At 46.2% G+C, this 20,335-nt stretch overlaps 1 protein-coding gene across 3 annotated transcripts in view; it reads left to right on the top strand.

Annotated features, from left to right (window-relative positions):
* Positions 1-20,335, top strand: part of bbs7 (Bardet-Biedl syndrome 7) — a 71,117-nt gene that overhangs the window by 20,249 nt on the left and 30,533 nt on the right. For all 3 annotated transcript variants that reach the window (XM_038792358.1, XM_038792359.1, XM_038792360.1), the window contains 4 exons: positions 56-128; positions 1,416-1,532; positions 3,158-3,288; positions 8,570-8,654. In XM_038792358.1, coding sequence (XP_038648286.1) covers positions 56-128; positions 1,416-1,532; positions 3,158-3,288; positions 8,570-8,654 — 406 coding nt within the window. The remainder of the gene's footprint in view (positions 1-55; positions 129-1,415; positions 1,533-3,157; positions 3,289-8,569; positions 8,655-20,335) is intronic.

Here is a 20,335-nt window from a genome sequence, read left to right as displayed (position 1 = left end):
TGATCGCATAATGGTTAGCATATTTGACAATCTTGTATTTGCTATGTTTTACCAGGGATCTGACCTGTCGTATGAAGTGGAAGTCTCTGGAGCACCCAAAGTCCTGGCATTACACAATGGAAATGGGGGCAAGTATGGTGCTCAGTGTGTTATTACTATTGTCATGTTAGAGTCCCTTTAAGAAAAGTGTGTTTTATCAACTGGCTGCAGTGATGTCATTGTGTGAGTGGAGCTGGAATGTGATTCTGCTTTTTACTTTCATTTTGAGCTGGAAGCTCTTTTTGGCTCTGTGTTTTAGTTTCACTTTCAGTTGGAGAGCTGCATTCAAACCAAGCAGATGTATACTGGTGTCTCTCTTTATGTTAAACAAGATGTTTAGATCACTTGATAATTTAAAAGTGGTAACTGTTCTCAGTAGATAATTCAAACCGTGTCTTTGTTAAAAAGTGTTTTGGTTTATGGATGTTGTTAGGAAAAGTTACTAAGAGTTACCTGTAGAGTACTGTATCTTTTTGGGGGTTACCAGTGTTGGCCGTTGGTAAAATGTTTACTGTGGGTTTATGAAATGTTAACTGGATTCATAGAATAAACATTGTTTTGTTTAAGAATACTTTAGCTTTTTGTTGCATCACACCTGTAAAGTGGGCCCTTGTGCTCCCCATAAATCAAAATCTATTAAAAGTTGTGGGTCAGGTGAACTCCATGATATACTTTGGTATTCTCTAAACCCTGGCCCATAACACTATGGTTTATCCTGCAACAATGGTATAGTTGTGGCCATAAGTTACAAGGTAGGTCATGATTTCCAATATGCCTACAGCCATAGTAACTGATGGCTAGTTGTTTTTACTCCCATTCATTGTATCGTGCGGCTGCAACTCCATGTTCAGTGTGCACATGTATTAGCATAGTCCTTTGCTATGCCAGCAACTTGAGATGACTGGCAGAATTATGACCTTAGCTGTGGCTTCTCCCTACATAACATTCAAATAAATGATGCTGCAAAAATAACTTCCATTTATACAGTGCCTTACATAGGATGTTCCCAAGTGCAGAATTCCTAAATTCATGCTTGTAAAGCAATGTGAGTGCCACATGAGCTCAAGTGTTTTGTCTTCCTGCTGCTCTAGTTATCATCTAGTTTCCAGACATAATGGCTAATACCTAGCAGTAAACATTTGGTAATTGAGCAGAAGAGGAAAAATATTTCTAATTTGTGCCCAGTAATGACTCTTTGTATCAAGATAATCATTGCTCACTTTGTCAAATTCTGCATTTTATCCCTTTTAATTGTTCTTTTAATTGTTCCATTGAAACTTGTTCGTTGTTGATTAAATCAGTTTTCTTTGTAAATACTGTGTTATGTTTGGAAGGATGATGTACTATAATATTGACTTATTATTCAATTGACTTAGGGGACTCTGGAGAAGACCTACTGTATGGGACATCTGATGGGAAGTTAGGACTGGTCCAGATCACAAAAAGCTCTCCATTGCATCGTTGGGAAATCTCCAATGAGAAAAAGAGGGGAGGCAAGGACTGCTTTGTTTTGTTAAAGTATTTTGTGGGATGCTTTTTTAATTGTTTTTTCCGCCCAGGGAGGGAAATGGTTGCATTATTGTCGTAGAGCACATCCTCTATCACTTGAGATCAGATGAGGGCAACTTTTCTATGATTCTATAATTCCCATTAATTGTGGAGACTTTGAAGAATATGAAAGTTAAAACTGGGGTAAAGCAATTAAAAACCCGCTAACATGTGTTTAATTTCAATATCAAGCAATAAATGGCCAACATTCAGAATGTATGCTTCAAATTGTTTCATCAGCATTTTAAAAGATTCCTTTCAGTCTTGTTTTCCCATGTTTTTTGTATTTTAAATGGGTGGATGAGCTTAATGTGAATAAATCCAAAGTTGGTCCAGGTTTATTGGGATGAATTTTCCTTTAGGGTCAGAACTTTGATGTCAGGGTCAAATCCAGGTACTGACTCCACATCGTGTCAGAAGTATTCACCTAATTGAAAAGCAGGGCTAATTAATGGCCATGGAGCCTTTTGCCATTTAGATAACGACAACAGATGGACTCCTGATGCTGGAGGTTGCAATGGGATCCAGCACTGAAAGTAGCTGCAGCCTACAATGCTGGAAATTAAGGGAGGAGGTGCCCTCTCAGCAAAATGGCCACAGGTACTGGACCACCATTGTGTCTGTAGGTATGGCAGCTGTGGGGATGGTGGGGAGTGGTAACCCTCAAATTAGTCCCGGAATGCTACTCCCACTTCTCCCAAGGCCTGTCGCTGGGCAGCTGCCTCTAGGTATGTCTGGCCTCTGGGCGCTGCAGGGTGACTAAAAAATTCCAGTTGGCCTCTGATCAACCTTAATAGGCCTTTCAACTATTTTAATAAGCTGTCTGCCAGCTTGTAGGCAGTTGTCATCACCCTGTCCTACCTGCCTCCTGAAAAATGACCCAGAGTGGGAAATCTTCAGCTGGCTTGCTCAGCCTATTATGTAATTGGGTATATATATATCGGATCTGTGGTTCAAATCCCCTTTATTTCTCATGCATGGTAACACTGAAATGTAGCCCTGCTCTAAATCAATTTTAGAAAAAAAAATGATTTCCTTCAGTGGTTCACTAGGTAAATACATTGGTGTGATACTGAGATCTGTATTTGTTAAGGTTTTAGATTAATTTCTGGACTCTGAATAGTTACTTGATATAACCTAAGATGGTGTGGGACTACCATGGTTTCCCATATTATCTCTGAACCAGAACGAGAATAATAAATAGGATTCTATTCCTGTTTGTATTCGTGATCTCTTGATGAAACATTAATTTATGTGCAATGCATCCAGCTTGGCTGTGATATCTGCATAGTTCATATATTTTAAATACTTGTTAAAATGTAGACAATTCTGGCAAAGCCAGGATTTGTAGTTGCCTTGAAAAGGTGGTAGTGATGGGTCTTCCTGAAGTACTGCAGTCCTTGTTAGGAAAGTGCTCCCGTAGTGTGTTAAGTATAGAATTCCAGGATACCAGAATGATGTGATACTTGAAACAGAATTGGGGAGCGGGGCTATGCAGATAATTGGTAAATTGCAAAAAATAATACTGCAGAAGAGAAAATCGACTCAGTTGACTTTGTGTGGATTGCAGGTGCACTGTGTGTTGATTACCATGATGTTCTGGGAGATGGAGTCAAAGAGTTACTTGTTGGTCGTGATGACGGAATAGTGGAAATCTATGGATTTGATAACAACAATGAGCCTGTCCTTCGATTTGAACATGTAAGTCTTCATTGCTTGTGAGGCTATAACGGATACTGTTATTCAGATGTAGATAAATAACTCCAAAATGTAAAGATTAAATTTACCTATTAAATTCCTGTTTTGAAATGGAATTAAACTCCATTGGTATAAGTCATTTTTTCATTACACGGTCTTCCTCTATCTAGTAACTGTTTTAATCTTTTCTCTTTGTTTGTTACGCTACTTGTTACTGCAAATGTTTTTTTCTTTGTCTTGTAATGAATGTTGGTTCATTCTTTTGGTGTATTTGGGTCACTTGATTGCCATGAAAACTTTAACCAGCTAAATTAAAATGACTATGGGAGTGATCAAACCAAAAAAAAAAAGAGTCTGTTTTGGGTGGGATTAGGGCGATACGGCAAGTCGGCATGGTTGTGCAGTGGTTAGCACTGCTGCCTACGGTGCTGAGGACCCCGGTTCGATCCCAGCCCCAGGTCACTGTCTGTGTGGAGTTTTCACATTCTCCCCATGTCTGCGTGGGTGTCACCCCACAACCCAAAGAAGTACATGTTAGATGGACTTGCCACGCTAAATTGCCCTTAATTGGAAGAAAATAATTGGGTACTGTAACTTTATTTTTAAAAAGAGTAGTATGGTGGGAATGACCCTGTATTCTAACGGCACTTTTTTTTCGTTCTCAACGGGAACGCCCATCTCCAAGGCCAAGACATCGGCCTTCCTCTTCTCCATGAGCTTCGGCTTCTCTGAAACCCCAAATATCGCCACCAAAGGCTCCGGGTCCACCTCCTCCTCCATTATCCTGGCTAAGACTGCGAACACTCTCCTGCCTCTACTTACAAAGCCCAGGACCCTGTATGCCTCTGTAAATGTTGTCAACCTGCCCTGCTACCTATAATGACTTGTGCACTTATATCCGCAGGTCTCTCTGTTCCTGCTCTTTAAAATTTTATCCTTCAGGTTATGTTCTTGTTCGTCTTACCTAAATGTATCATTTTGCACTTCTTTTGAGTTGAATTTAATCTGCCATGTGTTTTCCCATCCCATCAGCCTGTCTATGTCTTCATCATTCGTGGGATGTGAGTGTCTCTAGCAAAGCCAGCATGGTAGCGCAGTGGTTAGCACTATAGCTTCACAGCACCAGTGTCCCAGGTTCGATTCCCGGCTTGGGTCACTGTCTGTGCGAAGTTTGCACGTTCTCCCTGTGTCTGCTTGGGTTTCCTCTGGGTGCTCCGGTTTCCTCCCACAAGTCCCTCGGTAAATTGGATATTCTGAATTCTCCCGCTGCGTACCCGAATAGGCGCCGGAATGTGGCGACTAGGGGCTTTTCATAGTAACTTCATTGCAGTGTTAATATAAACCTACTTGTGACAATAAAGATTATTATTATTATTATTTAGGGCAGCACGGTGGCCTAGTGGTTAGCACAACCGCCTCACGGCGCTGAGGTCCCAGGTTCAATCCCGGCTCTGGGTCACTGTCCGTGTGGAGTTTGCACATTCTCCCCGTGTCTGCGTGGGTTTCGCCCCCACAACCCAAAAATGTGCAGAGTAGGTGGATTGGCCACGCTAAATTGCCCCTTAATTGGAAAAAATAATTGGGTAATCTAAATTTATTTTTTAAAAAAATTACTATTATTATTTATTGCCCGTTCCTAATTACCGTAGAAAACATGGTGGCTAGCCACCTTTTTGTACCATTGCAGTCCAGTGCTATTAGGGAGTTTGTGAGCTTTCACGCAGCAAAAGTTAAGGCATAGTGATAAATTAGCATGACGTGTTGGAATTTGCAGGTGCAGAGGTTCTCATGCACATTTAACCTCTTCTTCTAGGTGGTAGATGTCACAGGTTTGACAAGTGCTGTTGAAGAAACATTGGCAAGTTGCTGCAGTACATTATAGATGGTACACACTGCTGTCACAAGTGCACTGGTGGTAGGGGGAATGAATATTTAAAGTGTTTGATGGGTTGCCGATCAAGTGGGCTATTTTGTCCTGGATGATGTTGGAGTTACACAAGGCACATCGTGACTTGTGCCTTGTAAATGGTGGACAGACTCTGGGAGTTAGAGTCTGAGTTATTCTCCCCAGAATTCTCGGTATCTGACCTACTCTTGCAGCCACAGTATTTATACAGCTAGTCCAATTCAATGTCTGATTGATAATAACCTGCAGACTGCTGATGGTAAGGAATACGGTGATGGTAATGTCATTAAATGCCATGGGGAGATAGTTAGATTCTCACTTGTTTGAGATTGTCATTCCTTGGCACTTGTGTGGCACAAATGTTAGTTACCACTGAACAGTCCAATGCTGTCCAGGTCTTGCTGTATGCAGTCATGGACTGCTTCTGTATCTGAGGAGTTGCAAAGATTTCCAAACACTGTTTATCAGCAAGCCTCCCCATTTTTGAACTTAAATTCAGGGCGCGATCCTCCGACCACGCTGTGCCAGAAAAGAAACTCGCCGTGGTGCAGTGTTGCCGTTGAAAGCCGGGAGCCCTCACTCCCGGGATCTACCTGGCTTGCAACGCCTTGTGAGATACAATGCAATCTCGCGAGATGTTGCAAGGTGAATCCTAGAGCGATTCAATCCCTTCATCTCGGGGACCTCGGGCAAGCACTGTTTGGTACTGGTCCCCACAAATGGGGACCAGACGGAACGGCACTCGTAGGGGTCTCCAAGGGGATCAGAGGCCCCCACCTGCATGTCCTTTAGCCAGGGTGCTGCCCTGGCACTGCTGGTGCTACCTGGGTACCCTGGCACTGCCAGCTGGCATGGGCACTGCGAAGGTGCCAAGTGGGCATTTTCTGCGCGCAATCGGGCCAGAGTTGCCCGGCGTGTGTGTTGGGGGGGAGGGGGAGAGCGGGGGATCCTCCCATATTCGTTTGGGCTGGAGGGGAAGTCGAGGATTCTTTTGGAGGCCTTGGAGATTGGGATGTCATTTTTAAATGGCGCCCCAATCTTTCGCTACAACAGGGAGCTCCGGCGAGCAGAACTTTCCATTGTAAAAAGAGGGGCTGTGTGCGGCCTCGGCCGTGCATTCCCTGTTTGGGCTCCTTATTCAACATGAGTCGTGTTGAATAGACATGTGTTTCTTGGTACTGCGGGTGCCAGGAAACAGCGGCTAAACGCGCTCGTTCAAGGATCTTCCCTTTTGGAAAGATTACGCTCTCAGAGTGCACATCACACTCAGCAACTTTTGTTCCCCTTCTGATGGTCTATTACAGATAGGTGCCAGGTAAAGCCGAGGTGAGCTTTTGGTAAATATAAAAACAGGGATAATGCAAATCTATGTATTTTTTTCAAAAAGCATGCAGGATGAGGAACTACCAGCTGCCTTGGATGACACTGAACACTGCAAAAGAACTATCACTGCAATGCTATTTGTAGTGGGTCATAAACTTAAAAACATAGTGACTGCTTCTTACTCGTTATTCTTATTGGTTAGTGTTGCTCGTTCTGGGTGAGTGTGCTTAACACTCGATTTGGCTCTGTTTCGTTACTTAGCTTTGGAGTCGCCAGGTAAGATACCGCCACAAGTTTCAAGGTCAAGTTCAAAGCAATAAAACCATACACCAATTAGTAAGTTCAAACAAATGAGTTTATTATAATACAATTATAAACTACTCATGCACACGCTAAGATGACTAAACTATTCCTACCACTAAATAGACCAATACTTATCTGAATAAGGAACTGCCGGATCAGGGGACAAGGGCCTCTTGTTCTGCACTGGATCCGCAGACTTCAGGTTGGTATGGGTTAAAGGGGGTCAGGAGTGTCTATCTCTGGTAGCGATCGTTGTGAGACACTTACTTGCTGGCGGCTGCTGTCCGAACCCCTCCTCTCTCTCGGTCAATGTCTTCTTCGGTAAAGGCTGGTCGAGAAGGCTGGTCAAGAGAGGAGGGCTGGTCAAGAAGAACGAACCGAGTTTGGGACCTGTCTTTTATAGGTCCTAGGGCTTCGCGCCCTTTTGGGCGGGCCCTCTATCTGCTGGGGATCGATTGGGTCTCTTCCCAATTGATTTGTTTGAATCCCAGCAATACTGAGGCTGTCCCTCGGATACTGGGCGGGCCTTCAGGTGCTTTGTCTTTGAACCCCGCTGGTGCCGGGGTGCCTGGTTTCCCATACACTGTTGCAATCACTTCCCTATTTGTGTCCATTGTCTCTGGGATCGTTCCATTACTATGCTAACTGTCCCGGAGAGTGCCTCATTAGTATGCGGGATGTTCGTTTCTGTGCTGTCTGCTCTCTTAGCAGACAGAATACACAGTGGCTTGTTGCAGCCTGCTTGTGCTACAAAATGTGTCCATTTTACCCTGCAAGCTTTGCGTTCCCCCATTTTGTATTGAGGGAATGGCCAACTTCGGTGGCTACATTAGATTTCAACTTCAATGTTTATGTACATAAGCTTCACGAGATAACCATGTTTGTGTTTAGTAAAATACCCACCTCAGTTATTGACAGGCTATTTATGTCTTCTAACTGTCCTTAATTTATTTCACAATGCTTCTTAGTGCCTCTTGTTTAAAATTCTGAAACATCCGAACTCTTAACATTCAACTTCCTATCTTGAGGGTGCTTTTGTATTTTGATTCCCTGCCCTTGTGTTCTGTTCCTTTTTAAATGTTATTCATCTGTTCAGATGAACTGTCTATCTGAAACATGCACTTCTTTTTAAAATTGAAATCTGGCCCCCAGTGCTTAGAAGAGGCAGAGTTCAGTTCATTGCTTTGCTGTTCCCCTGCCTATGAGCTTACAATTTGAATTGTGTGATCTGGGAACTGTCACCACAGGTGCCTTGTAATCAATGACTCACTTCCTGACCCCTGAAAATCTCTCCTCCACCTATGATGCTTAAGTTAGACATGTACTGATATATTCATCAATTGTCTGGATGAGTGCTGCAGCAGCAATGTTGGAAAAACCTGACGCCATTCAATACCAAGCAGGTCAATTGTTCCTGACCCTTGCTACTTCTGCACTGTAGGGATTCTATGATTCTGTTCTATTCTATGATATGGATTCAATATCCAGCGCCTCCATCACTGGTGCACTGTAGTTGCACACTAATTTCCCAAGCTGTTGGGAAGGCAAGAGACAAACAGAAGTATATCCATGCTCTTAACCTGGGTTACTGTCCTGTGGAGTTTTCACATCCTTGCCATGGCTGCGTGGGCCTCAGCCCCACAACCCAAATGTGTGCAGGGTAGGTGGATTGGCCATGCTAAATTGCCCCTTAGTTTGAAAAATTAAAAAACATGTTTATAAAATTATGTTTTTATGCAAATTACACTCTAGACTTTGTCTGAAAGCATCACCTCCATTCAAGGAGGATGTGTTGGAAAAGAGGGATATGATGAAGTTTTGACTGCCACATATACAGGTAAGAAAATAAATTAAATGTTTTCCATTTTTAAAATTGACCATACTTTAATGAAACAAAAGATAATCTGTGGGACTCGGTGGTTCAATGTCCAAATGCTTTGGCTAAACTGGGATTGAACCATAGAGCAGAAACCATCAGATTTTGACCTTTGAAGTAGTTCACAAAATTACAGAATAATGGCACAGAAGAGGCCCTTCACCGACCCCTGGAAAACTCTTGACCTGCCTACCTAATCCCATTTGTCAGCACTTGGCTCATCGCCTTGAATGCTATGACGTGCCTAGTGCTCATCCAGGTACTTTTTAAAGGATATGAGGCAACCCGCTTCTATCACCCTTCCAGGCAGTGTGCTCCAGACCGTCACCACTCTCTGGGTAAAAAAATATATTTCCTCAAATCCCCCCTACCTCCTGTCCCTCACCTTGAACTTGTGTCCCCTCGTAAGTGACCCTTCAACTAAGGGGAACAACTGCTCCCTATCCACCCTGTCCAGGTGATGTCCCGGAGGACTGGAGAATAGCCAATGTTGTTCCTTTGTTTAAGAAGGGTAGCAAGGATAATCCAGGGAACTACAGGCCGGTGAGCCTTACGTCAGTGGTAGGGAAATTACTGGAGAGACTTCTTCGAGACAGGATCTACTCCCATTTGGAAGCAAATGGACGTATTAGCAAGAGGCAGCACGGTTTTGTGAAGTGGAGGTCGTGTCACACTAACTTGATAGAGTTTTTCTAAGAGGTCACAAAGATGATTGATGCAGGTAGGGCAGTGGATGTTGTCTATATGGACTTCAGGTCCCTCATGGCAGACTGGTACAAAAGGTGAAGTCACGTGGGATCAGGGGTGAGCTGGCAAGATGGATACAGAACTGGCTAGGTCATAGAAGGCAGAGTGTAACAATGGAAGGGTGCTTTTCTGATTGGAGGGCTGTGACTAGTGGTGTTCCGCAGGGATCAGTGCTGGGACCTTTGCTGTTCGTGGTATATATAAATGATTTGGAGGAAAATGTAACTGGTCTGATTAGTAAGTTTGCAGACAACACAAAGGTTGGTGGAATTGTGGATAGCGATGAGGACTGTCAGAGGATACAGCAGGATTTAGATCGTTTGGAGACTTGGGTGGAGCGATGGCAGGTGGAGTTTAATCTGGACAAATGTGAGGTAATGCATTTTGGAAAGTCTAATGCAGGTAGGGAATGTACAGTGAATGGTAGAACCCTCAAGAGTATTGACAGTCAGAGAGATCTAGGTATACAGGTGTACAGGTCCACAGGTCACTGAAAGGGGCAACACACGCGGAGAAGGTAGTCAAGAAGGCATACGGCATGCTTGCCTTCAATGGCCGTGGCATTGAGTATAAGAATTGGCAAGTCATGTTGCAGCTGTATAGAACCTTATTAGGCCACACTTGGAGCATCGTGTTCAATTCTGGTTGCCACACTACCAGAAGGATGTGGAGGCTTCAGAGAGGGTGCGGAAGAGATTTACCAGGATGTTGCCTGGTATGGAGGGCATTAGCTATGAGGAGTGGTTGAATAAACTCGGTTTGTTCTCACTGGAACGACGGATGTTGCGGGGCGACCAAATAGAGGTCTACAAAATTATGAGGGGCATAGACAGAGTAGATAGTCAGATGCTTTTTCCCACGGTAGAGGGGTCAATTACTAGGGGGCATAGGTTTAAGGTGCAAGGGGCAAGGTTTAGAGGAGATGCACATTTTTTACACAGAGTGTAGTGGGTGCCTGGAACTCGCTGCCAGAGGAGGTGGTGGAAGCAGGGACGATAGTGACATTTAAGGGGCATCTTGACAAATACATGAATAGGATGGGAATAGAGGAATACGGACCCAGGAAGTGTCAAAGATTTTAGTTTGGACAGGCAGCATGGGCGACACAGGCCTGGAGGGCCGAAGGGCCTGTTTTTGTGATGTACTTTTCTTTGTTCTTTGTTCTATGCCTCTCATAATCATTTACACCTCAATCCGGTTGTCCTCAGTCTTCTCTGCTCCAGCGAAAACAACTCAAGCCTATCCAACCTCTCTTTATAACTTAAATGTTTCCATCCCAGGCAACATCCTGGTGAATTGCCTCTGATCTCAATGGGGCAACAGCACAGTTGGTTTCATAGTATCTGGTCTAGGAGGTATCAGCTGTGGTTCCATGTTCACTGATACTTTTCAGAAAGTATGTTTGATGAAGGCAGGATTGTGATTTGTTATATCTTCAGCGATGAAATAGTCTGCTGGTATTCTGATTCGGTTAATGCATGAAAAATAGTCAGGATGGGGCCATTAATTGTCGAACTGCACTTTCAGATGTCGCTCTGCTTGCAGAGAAGGAAATTGAGGGATAGTTTATTTTTTACCTATACAGGTTTTATTTGGGCATGCTTAATGGAAATTAAACTGGCAAGTTCGCTAATACCATAATTAAAATGGCTAGAGTGTTAGTATCACTCGAAAGAATATTGCATCTTGTTGAGCACAAAAATTTGTTCCAAAATACATTTTCTAAATTTTAAGTGACCAGAATATAAACAACAATATTCATATCACATCTTTATTGCAAGGGGTGGTATGGTGGCGCAGTGATTAGCACTGCTGCCTCACAGCGCTGAGGACGGGGGTCACTGTCCGTGTGCAGTTTACACATTCTCCCCTTGTCTGCGTGGGTCTCACCCCCACAGCCCAAAGATGTGCAGGCTAGGTGGATTGTCCACGCTAAATTGTTCCTTAATTTGAAAAAAAAACGAATTGGGTACTCTAAATTTATAATAAAGATCTGTATTGCAGTAAAACAAACCAAAGTGTTTCATAAAATTTACGCTGAACTAAAGGAAGAGAGGTGACTAAATTAGGACAGATGTGACTATTTGCTTGATCAGAGGTATAGATTTTGAAGTGAAGAGGTTTAGAGAGGAGTTCCAGAGTTAGGTTTTGACAGTTGAAGGCACTGCCACCATTTTTATGGTAAAAAAAAGTGAGTGCCACATAACGCCTAGAATGCAGAATTCATGGGGGATTGCAAAGCTGGGAGGCTACAGATTTGGATGGATGGACATTGAGGGCTTTCAATAAGAGGATGAGGACTTCTCAATCAAACCTCTAGTGGACTATGAGCCAATGTAGATCATTATGCACAGCGGTGAATGGTGATTGTGACTAGGTGTGAGTTAGGGCATGGACAGCCTGAGATCATACCCAGGGAGATGTGTAATTGGTGGTTATGGAAAAGAGCTTGTAGGGTTCAGTGTTTCCTATGTTGTTTAAATGTAGGGCAATTTTGGCTCATGCAGATCTGGATTTCGAATAAGAAGTATGGCAACATAGAGGCAGTGGGTAGGGTGTAAGGAGGTGATGGCGGGGGTGGGGGGGTGAGTGTGAACGCCATCTGTCGTGGTGCACATAGGCACCAACGATATAGGTAAAAAACGGGATGAGGTCCTACAAGCTGAATCCAGGGAGTTAGGAGTTAAACTAAAAAGTAGGACCTCAGAGGTAGTAATCTCAGGATTGCTACCAGTGCCACGAGCTAGTCAGAGTCGGAATGTCAGGATGGATAGGATGAATGCGTGGCTCGGGAGATGGTGTAAGAGGGAGGGATTCAAATTCCTGGGGCATTGGAAGCGGTTCTGGGGGAGGTGGGACCAGTACAAACCGGGACAGGACTGGAACCGATGTCCTAGAGGGGGGTGTTTTCTAGTGCTGTTGGGAAGGGCTTAAACTAATGTGGCAGGGGAATTGGAACCGATGCAGGAAGTCGGAGGGAAGTAGAACGGGGCCAGAAACAAAAAGTAGGTAAGGGGGAAAAGTGTCCGGCAGAGAAGCCATAATCAAAAATCAAAAAGGGGCACAGTCCAGGGTGCAGAGACTGAGGAGAGTGTGAACAGGGAGGTGGCCAATGGAGGATTGAGGGTGTTGTACCTAAATGTGCGCAGCATACGGAACAAGGTAAATGAGCTTGTTGCACACATTGAAATTGGCCGGCACTGAGGTGGTGTCGGACAAGGAGGGCAGATATATCATGGTGAGGGGTAGACTGCAGGGAGAGAAGGTGGTGCTGGTGAACGTATATGCCCCGAATTGGGATGATGCTGGCTTCATGAGGCGATTGTTGGGCCGCATCCTGGACCTGGAGGCAGGGGGCCTGATCATGGGGGGAGATTGTAACACAGTGCTGGATCCCACACTGGACCGGTCCAGCTCAAGGACGGGTAGGAGACCGGCGGCAGCCAAAGTGCTGAGGGGATACATGGACCAGATGGGAGGGGTGGATCCCTGGAGGTTTGGGAGACCGAGAGCGCGGGAGTATTCCTTTTTCTCTCACGTCCATAGGGTTTATTCCCGGATAGACTTTTTTGTCCTGAGCAGGGGATTGATTCCGAGGGTGCAGGATGCCGAGTACTCGGCCATAGCAATTTCGGACCATGCCCCGCACTGGGTTGATCTGGAGATGGGAGAGGCGTGGGACCAGCGCCCGCTTTGGCGCCTGGATGTGGGATGCTGGCGGAGGAGGAGGTGTGTAAGAGGGTTCGGAGAAGCATTGAGGGGTATCTGGATACCAATGATACGGGGGAGGTTCAGGTGGGGATGGTCTGGGAGGCTCTGAAAGCAGTGATCCGGGGGGAGCTGATCTCCATCCGGGCCCACAGGGAAAGGAAGGAGAGGGAGAGACTGGTGGGAGAGCTTCTGGAGGTGGACAGGAGATATGCGGAGGCACCGGAGGAAGGGTTGCTGGGAGAACGGCGCAGGTTGCAGGCCAATTTTGACTTGTTGACCACCAGAAAGGCGGAGACACAGTGGAGGAGGGCGCAAGGCGCGGTATATGAGTATGGAGAGAAGGCGAGGGAGGATGTTGGCGCATCAGCTCCGTAGGCGAGCTGCGGCTAGGGAAATTGGGGGAGTGAAGGATGGGGGTGGAATGTAGTGCAGAAGGGGACAGAAGTAAACGGGGTCTTTTACGAGGGATTGTACAGGTCGGAACCTCCGAGGGGGAGAGAGGGGATGGAGAGCTTCATGAACAGGCTATGTTTCCCAAGGGTTTAAGAGAGGCTGGTAGAGGGGCTGGGGGCGCCGATAGAGTTGGAGGAGCTAGTCAGGGGGATCGGGCAAATGCAGTCAGGTAAGGCCCCGGGGCCGGACAGGTTCCCGGCAGAATTGTACAAAAAATATGCGGACCTGGTGGGTCTCCTGCTGGTGCAAACTTTCAATGAGGAGTGGGAGGGGGGGGCTTTGCCCCCGACAATGTCGCAGGCACTGATCTCTTTGATCCTAAAACGGGGTAAGGACCCCTTGCAGTGCGGATCATAGAGGCCTATCTCGCTCCTTAACGTAGATGCTAAGTTGCTGGCGAAGATCCTGGCAACCAGGATAGAGGATTGTGTGCCAGAGGTAATTCATGAAGATCAGACAGGATTTGTCAAGGGGCGGCAGCTCAACACGAATGTGCGGAGACTGCTCAATGTTATCATGATGCCGGCAGTGGAGGGGGAGGCGGAGATAGTGGTGGCGCTGGACGCACAGAAAGCGTTTGATAGAGTTGAGTGGGGGTACCTGTGGGAGGTGCTGGAGAGGTTTGGATTTGGGGAGGGATTCATCAAATGGGTGAGGCTGCTTTACGCGGCGCCGATGGCGAGTGTAGTCACAAATGGAAGGAGTATTTTAGGCTCTATCGTGGGACCAGGCAGGGGTGTCCCCTGTCCCCCCTGCTCTTTGCACTGGCGATTGAACCGCTGGCCATGGCGTTGAGGGAGTCAGGGAAATGGAGGGGTCTGGTGCGGGGTGGGGAGGAGCACCGGGTATCGCTGTATGCGGACGACCTGCTGTTATATGTGGCGGACCCAGAGGGGGGAATGCCGGGGTGATGGAGCTGTTAGCGGAATTTGGGGGCTTCTCGGGCTATAAGCTAAACTTAGGAAAGAGCGAGGTATTTGTAGTGCACCCGGGAGATCAGGAGGAGGGAATTGGGAGGCTCCCCTTCAGGAGGGCAGTGAAGAGTTTCAGGTACCTGGGGGTGCAGGTGGTCAGGAGTTGGGGGGCTCTTCATAAACTTAACTTCACCAGACTAGTGGAACAGATGGAGGAGGAATTTAAAAGGTGGGACATGGTGCCGCTATCGCTGGCGGGCAGAGTGCAATCTGTCAAAATGACGGTTCTCCCGAGGTTCTTTTTCCTCTTCCAGTGCTTGCCCATCTTTATCCCTAGGGCCTTTTTTAAAAGGGTGACCAACAGCATCATGGGATTTGTTTGGGCGCATGGCACCCCGAGGGTGTAGAGGGTCTTCTTGGAGCGGAGTAGAGATGGGGGGGGGCTGGCGTTGCCCAACCTCTCGAGGTACTACTGGGCGGCCAACGTGTCGATGGTGCGTAAGTGGGTGATGGAGGGGGAGGGGGCAGCATGGAAACGGATGGAGAGCGCGTCCTGTGGGGATACAAGTCTGGGGGCCTTGGTAACGGCGCCGTGGCCGCTCCCTCCCACAAGGTATACCACGAGGCCGGTGGTGGCGACTACCCTCAAGATTTGGGGGCAGTGGAGGCAACATAGGGGAGAAGTGGGGGGCTCGTTGGAGGCTCCGTTAAGGGGGAACCATAGGTTCGTCCCGGGGAACATGGATGGGGGATTTCAGGGATGGTATAGAGCGGGCATTAGACAGCTGAGGGAGCTGTTTATCGACGGAAGGTTTGCGAGCCTGGGGGAGTTGGAGGAGAAATTTGGGCTCCCGCCGGGAAACATGTTTAGATATCTGCAGGTAAAGGCATTTGCTAGACTGCAGGTGGAGGGATTCCCTGCGCTCCCTGCGAGGGGGGTGAGTCGGGGAGGGGAAGATATCCGATATCTACAAGCTTATGCAGGAGGTGGAAGAGGCATCAGTAGAGGAGCTGAAAACGAAGTGGGGGGGGAACTGGGGGAACAGATCGAAGACGGGACATGGGCTGATGCCCTGGAGAGGGTAAATTCTTCCTCCTCGTGTGCGCGGCTTAGCCTCATTCAATTCAAGGTGCTGCATAGGGCCCACATGACTGGGACGAGGATGAGTAGGTTCTTTGGGGGTGAAGATAGGTGTGTCAGGTGCTCGGGGAGTCCAGCGAACCATGCCCATATGTTCTGGGTATGCCCGGCATTGGAGGAGTTCTGGAAGGGGGTGGCGAGGGCGGGGTCAAGTGTGGGGGGGCGGGTGGGGAGGACGTTGATTATGTTTGCTTATTTTATTTAAATTTGATTTATTTAATTTTAATTTATGGTTAAGTTCTCTTGTTGGGGGGGGTGGGGGGAGTGTGATACATGTGATGTTATGGTTTGGGGGATTGTGGGTGTTATGGGGCTGTTAGTTGCATATTACTGCTTGTTGCTATACTTGCTGTTATATTTTTATATTTTCTGTAAAAAATTCCAATAAAAATTATTAAAAAAAAAAAAAAGAAATTGGCCGGTACGATGTTGTGGGCATCACAGAGACGTGACCACAAGGGGATCAGGGCTGGGATCTAAATATCCAAGGATATATGTTCTATTGAAAGGACAGGTAGGTGGGCAAAGGGGACGGGGTTGCATTATTAGTAAGGAATGAAGTTAAATCGACAGCAAGGAGCGATATAGGATCAGAAGGCATAGAATCTCTGTGGGTAGAGTTGAGGAATCGCAAAGGTCAAAAGACCCTGATGGGAGTTATGTACAGGCCCCTAGCAGTAGTCAGGATGTGGGGCAGAGAATAAATCAGGAGATAGAAAAGGCATGTAAACAAGGCAATATTACAATAATCATGGGGGACTTCAATATGCAGGTGGACTGGGAAAATCAGGTTGGTAGTGGATCCCAAGAAATAGAATGTGTGGAATGTCTAAGAGATGGTTTTTTGGAGCAGCTTGTGACAGAGCCTTCTGGGGAACAGGGAATCCTGGATTTGGTGATGTGTAATGAGGCAGACTTGATTAGGGAACTTAAGGTGAAGGAACCCTTAGGGAGCAGTGACCACAATATGATAGAATTTACCCAGCAGTTTGAGAGGGAGAAGCTGCAATCAGATGTAACGGTATTACAATTAATAAGAGTAACTACAAAGACATGAGGGAGGTGCTGGCCAAAGTTGATTGGGAAAGGAGCCTAGCAGAGAAGAAAGTGGAACAGCAATGGCAGGAGTTTTTGGGGGTTACTAGGGAGGCACAACAGAAATTCAGCCCAAGGAGGAGGAAACATGCTAAGGGGATGACAAGGCATCCATGACAGACGAGCGATGTCAAGGACAGCATAAAGGCTAAAGTAAAAACATACAAAGTGGCGAGGATTAGTGGGAAACCAGAAGATTGGGAAGCCTTTAAAAGCGAGCAGAGGACAACCAAAAAAAGCAATAAGAGGGGAGAAGATGAAGTATGAGTGCAAGCTAGCTAGTACAAAGGAAAAGAGGAAGAGATTTTTTTCAATGTATAAAAGGTAAGAGAGAGGCAAAAATAGACATTGGACAACGAGAAAATGTGGCTGGAGACGTAATATTAGGAAAGAAAGAAATGACAGACGAACTGAATAGTTACTTCACGTTGGAAGACACCAGTGGGTTGCCAGAGCTCCAGGAGAACCAGGAGGCAGAATGGAGGGAGGCAGAGACCATTACTAAGGAGAAGGTTCTGGGGAAACTGAAAGGTCTGAAGGTGGATAAGTCACCTGGACCGAATGAACTGCACCCCAGGGTCCTAAAAGAGATAGCTAAGGAAATTGTGGAGGCATTAGTGATGTTCTTTCAGGAATCATTGGAGGCAGGAAGGGTCCCAGAGGACTGGAAGGTGGCTAATGTAACACCACTGTTTAAGAATGGAGGGAGGCAGAAGATGGGAAATTATAGGCCGGTTAGCCTGACTTTGGTCATTAGTAAGATTTTATAGTCTGTTATTAAAGATGAGATTGCGAAGTACTTGGAAGTGCATGGTAAAATAGGACTGAGTCAGCACGGCTTTGTCAAAGGGAGGTCTTGTCTGAAAAATCTGTCAGAGTTCTTTGAGGAGGTAACAAGGAAGTTAGACAAAGGAGAACCAGTAGACGTGATTTATTTAGATTTCCAGAAGGCCTTTGACAAGATGCCGCATAGGAGACTGTTCAATAAGATAAGAGCTCATGGTGTTCAGGGTAAGATCCTGGCATGGATAGAAGATTGGCAGAAGGCAGAGAGTGGGGATAAAGTGGTCTTTTTCAGGATGGCAGCCGGTGACTAGTGGTGTGCCTCAGGGATCTATGCTGGGACCACAACCTTTTACAATATACATTAATGATCTGGAAGAAGGTACTGAAGGGACTGTTGCTAAGTTTGCAGATGATTCAAAGATCTGTAGAGGGACAGGTAGCATTGAGGAAGCAAGGGGGCAGCAGAAGGACTTGGACAAGCTAGGAGAGTGCACAATGAAGTGGCAAATGAAATACAATGTGGAAAAGTGTGAGGTTATGCACTTTGGAAGGGAGAATTTAGGCATAGACTATTTTCTGAATGGGGAAATGCTTCGGAAAGCAGAAGCACAAAAGGGACTTGAGACTCATGGTTCACGATTCTCTTAAGGTTAATGTACAGGTTCAGTTGGCATTTAAGAAGGAAAATGCAATGTTAGCATTCATGTAAAGAGGGTTAGAATACAAGACCAGGGATGTACTTCTGAGGCTGTATAAGACTCTGGTCAGACCCCATTTGGAGTATTATGAGCAGTTTTGCGCCCCATATCTAAGGAAGAATGTGCTGGCCTTGGAAAGGGTCCAGAGGAGGTTCACAAGAATGATCCCTGGAATGAAGAACTTGTTGTATGAGGAATGTTTGAGGACTCAGGGTCTGTACTAATTGGAGTTTAGAAGGATGAGAGGGGATCTTATTGAAACTTACAAGGTTCTGCGAGGCCTGGATAGAGTGGACGTGGAGAGGATGTTTCCACTTGTAGGAAAAACTAGAACCAGAGGCCACCATCTCAGAGTAAATGGATGATCCTTAAAACAGAGATAAGGAGGAATTTCTTCAGCCAGAGGGTGGTGAATCTGTGGAACTCTTTGCCCCAGAAGGCTGTAGAGGCCAATTCACTGAGTGTCTTTAAGACAGAGATCGATAGGTTCTTGATTAATAAGGGGATCAGGGGTTAGGGGGTGAGAAAATATCAGCCATGATTGAATGGCGGAGCAGACTCGATGGGCCGAATGGCCTAATTCTGCTCCTATGTCTTATGTGGTAGAATGGGATCAGTGAGGTAGATCTAGTTTACATGTGAAACCTGACTTCCTGCCTTTTGGATGATGTCACCAAGGGGTGGAATACAGATGAGAAGCAGGAATGGGCCAAGGATGAACTCTTGGGAAACACCAGCAATAATGCTGTAGTTGAGAAAGAGAAATCATTGCAGGATATTCTAAAGCTACAACTGAATTGGAAAGTTTGGAATCTGGCAAGGATAATATCAACTTAGCTTAAAAATGTTGGAGATATGTAATAGGAGGATTCTATGGTTGGTTTTGTCAAATGAGACGTGATGTCTCGGATCGTGTTTTCCGGGTCCTTAAGGGGGAGGGGGAGCAGCCCCAAGTCGTAGTCCACATTGGCACTAACGACATAGGTAGGAAAGGGGACAAGGATGTCAGGCATGCCTTTAGGGAGCTAGGATGGAAGCTCAGAGCGAGAACAAACAGAGTTGTTATCTCTGGGTTGTTGCCCGTGCCACGTGATAGTGAGACGAGGAATAGGGAGAGAGAGCAATTAAACACGTGGCTACAGGGATGGTGCAGGCGGGAGGGATTCAGATTTCTGGATAACTGGGGCTCTTTCTGGGGAAGGTGGGACCTCTATAGACAGGATGGTCTACATCTGAACCTGAGGGGCACCAATATCCTGGGGGGGGAGATTTGTTAGTGCTCTTTGGGGGGGTTTAAACTAATTCAGCAGGGGCATGGGAACCTGGATTGTAGTTTTGGGATACGGGAAATTGAGAGTATAGAGGTCAGGAGCACAGATTTGACTTCGCAGGAGGGTGCCAGTGTTCAGGTAGGTGGTTTGAAGTGTGTCTACTTCAATGCCAGAAGTATACGAAATAAGGTAGGGGAACTGGCAGCATGGGTTGGTACCTGGGACTTCGATGTTGTGGCCATTTCAGAGACATGGATAGAGCAGGGACAGGAATGGTTGTTGCAGGTTCCGGGGTTTAGGTGTTTTAGTAAGCTCAGAGAAGGGGGCAAAAGAGGGGGAGGTGTGGCACTGCTAGTCAAGGACGGTATTACGGTGGCGGAAAGGATGCTAGATGGGGACTCTTCTTCCGAGGTAGTATGGGCTGAGGTTAGAAATAGGAAAGGAGAGGTCACCCTGTTGGGAGTTTTCTATAGGCCACCTAATAGTTCTAGGGATGTAGAGGAAAGGATGGCGAAGATGATTCTGGAAAAGAGCGAAAGTAACAGGGTAGTTGTTATGGGAGACTTTAACTTTCCAAATTTTAACTGGAAAAGATATAGTTCGAGTACATTAGATGGGTCGTTCTTTGTACAATGTGTGCAGGAGGATTTCCTGACACAATATGTTGACAGGCCAACAAGAGGCGAGGCCACATTGGATTTGGTTTTGGGTAATGAACCAGGCAAGGTGTTAGATCTGGAGGTAGGTGAGCACTTTGGAAACAGTGACCACAATTCGGTGACCTTTACGTTAGTGATGAAAAGGGATAAGTATACCCCGCAGGGCA

The sequence above is a fragment of the Scyliorhinus canicula genome, chromosome 3 (assembly GCF_902713615.1).
Source record: "Scyliorhinus canicula chromosome 3, sScyCan1.1, whole genome shotgun sequence".
In the NCBI taxonomy this organism is placed as follows: domain Eukaryota; kingdom Metazoa; phylum Chordata; class Chondrichthyes; order Carcharhiniformes; family Scyliorhinidae; genus Scyliorhinus; species Scyliorhinus canicula.
Note: the sequence above shows the minus strand (reverse complement) of the source record. Positions and strands in the feature narration are given on the sequence as shown.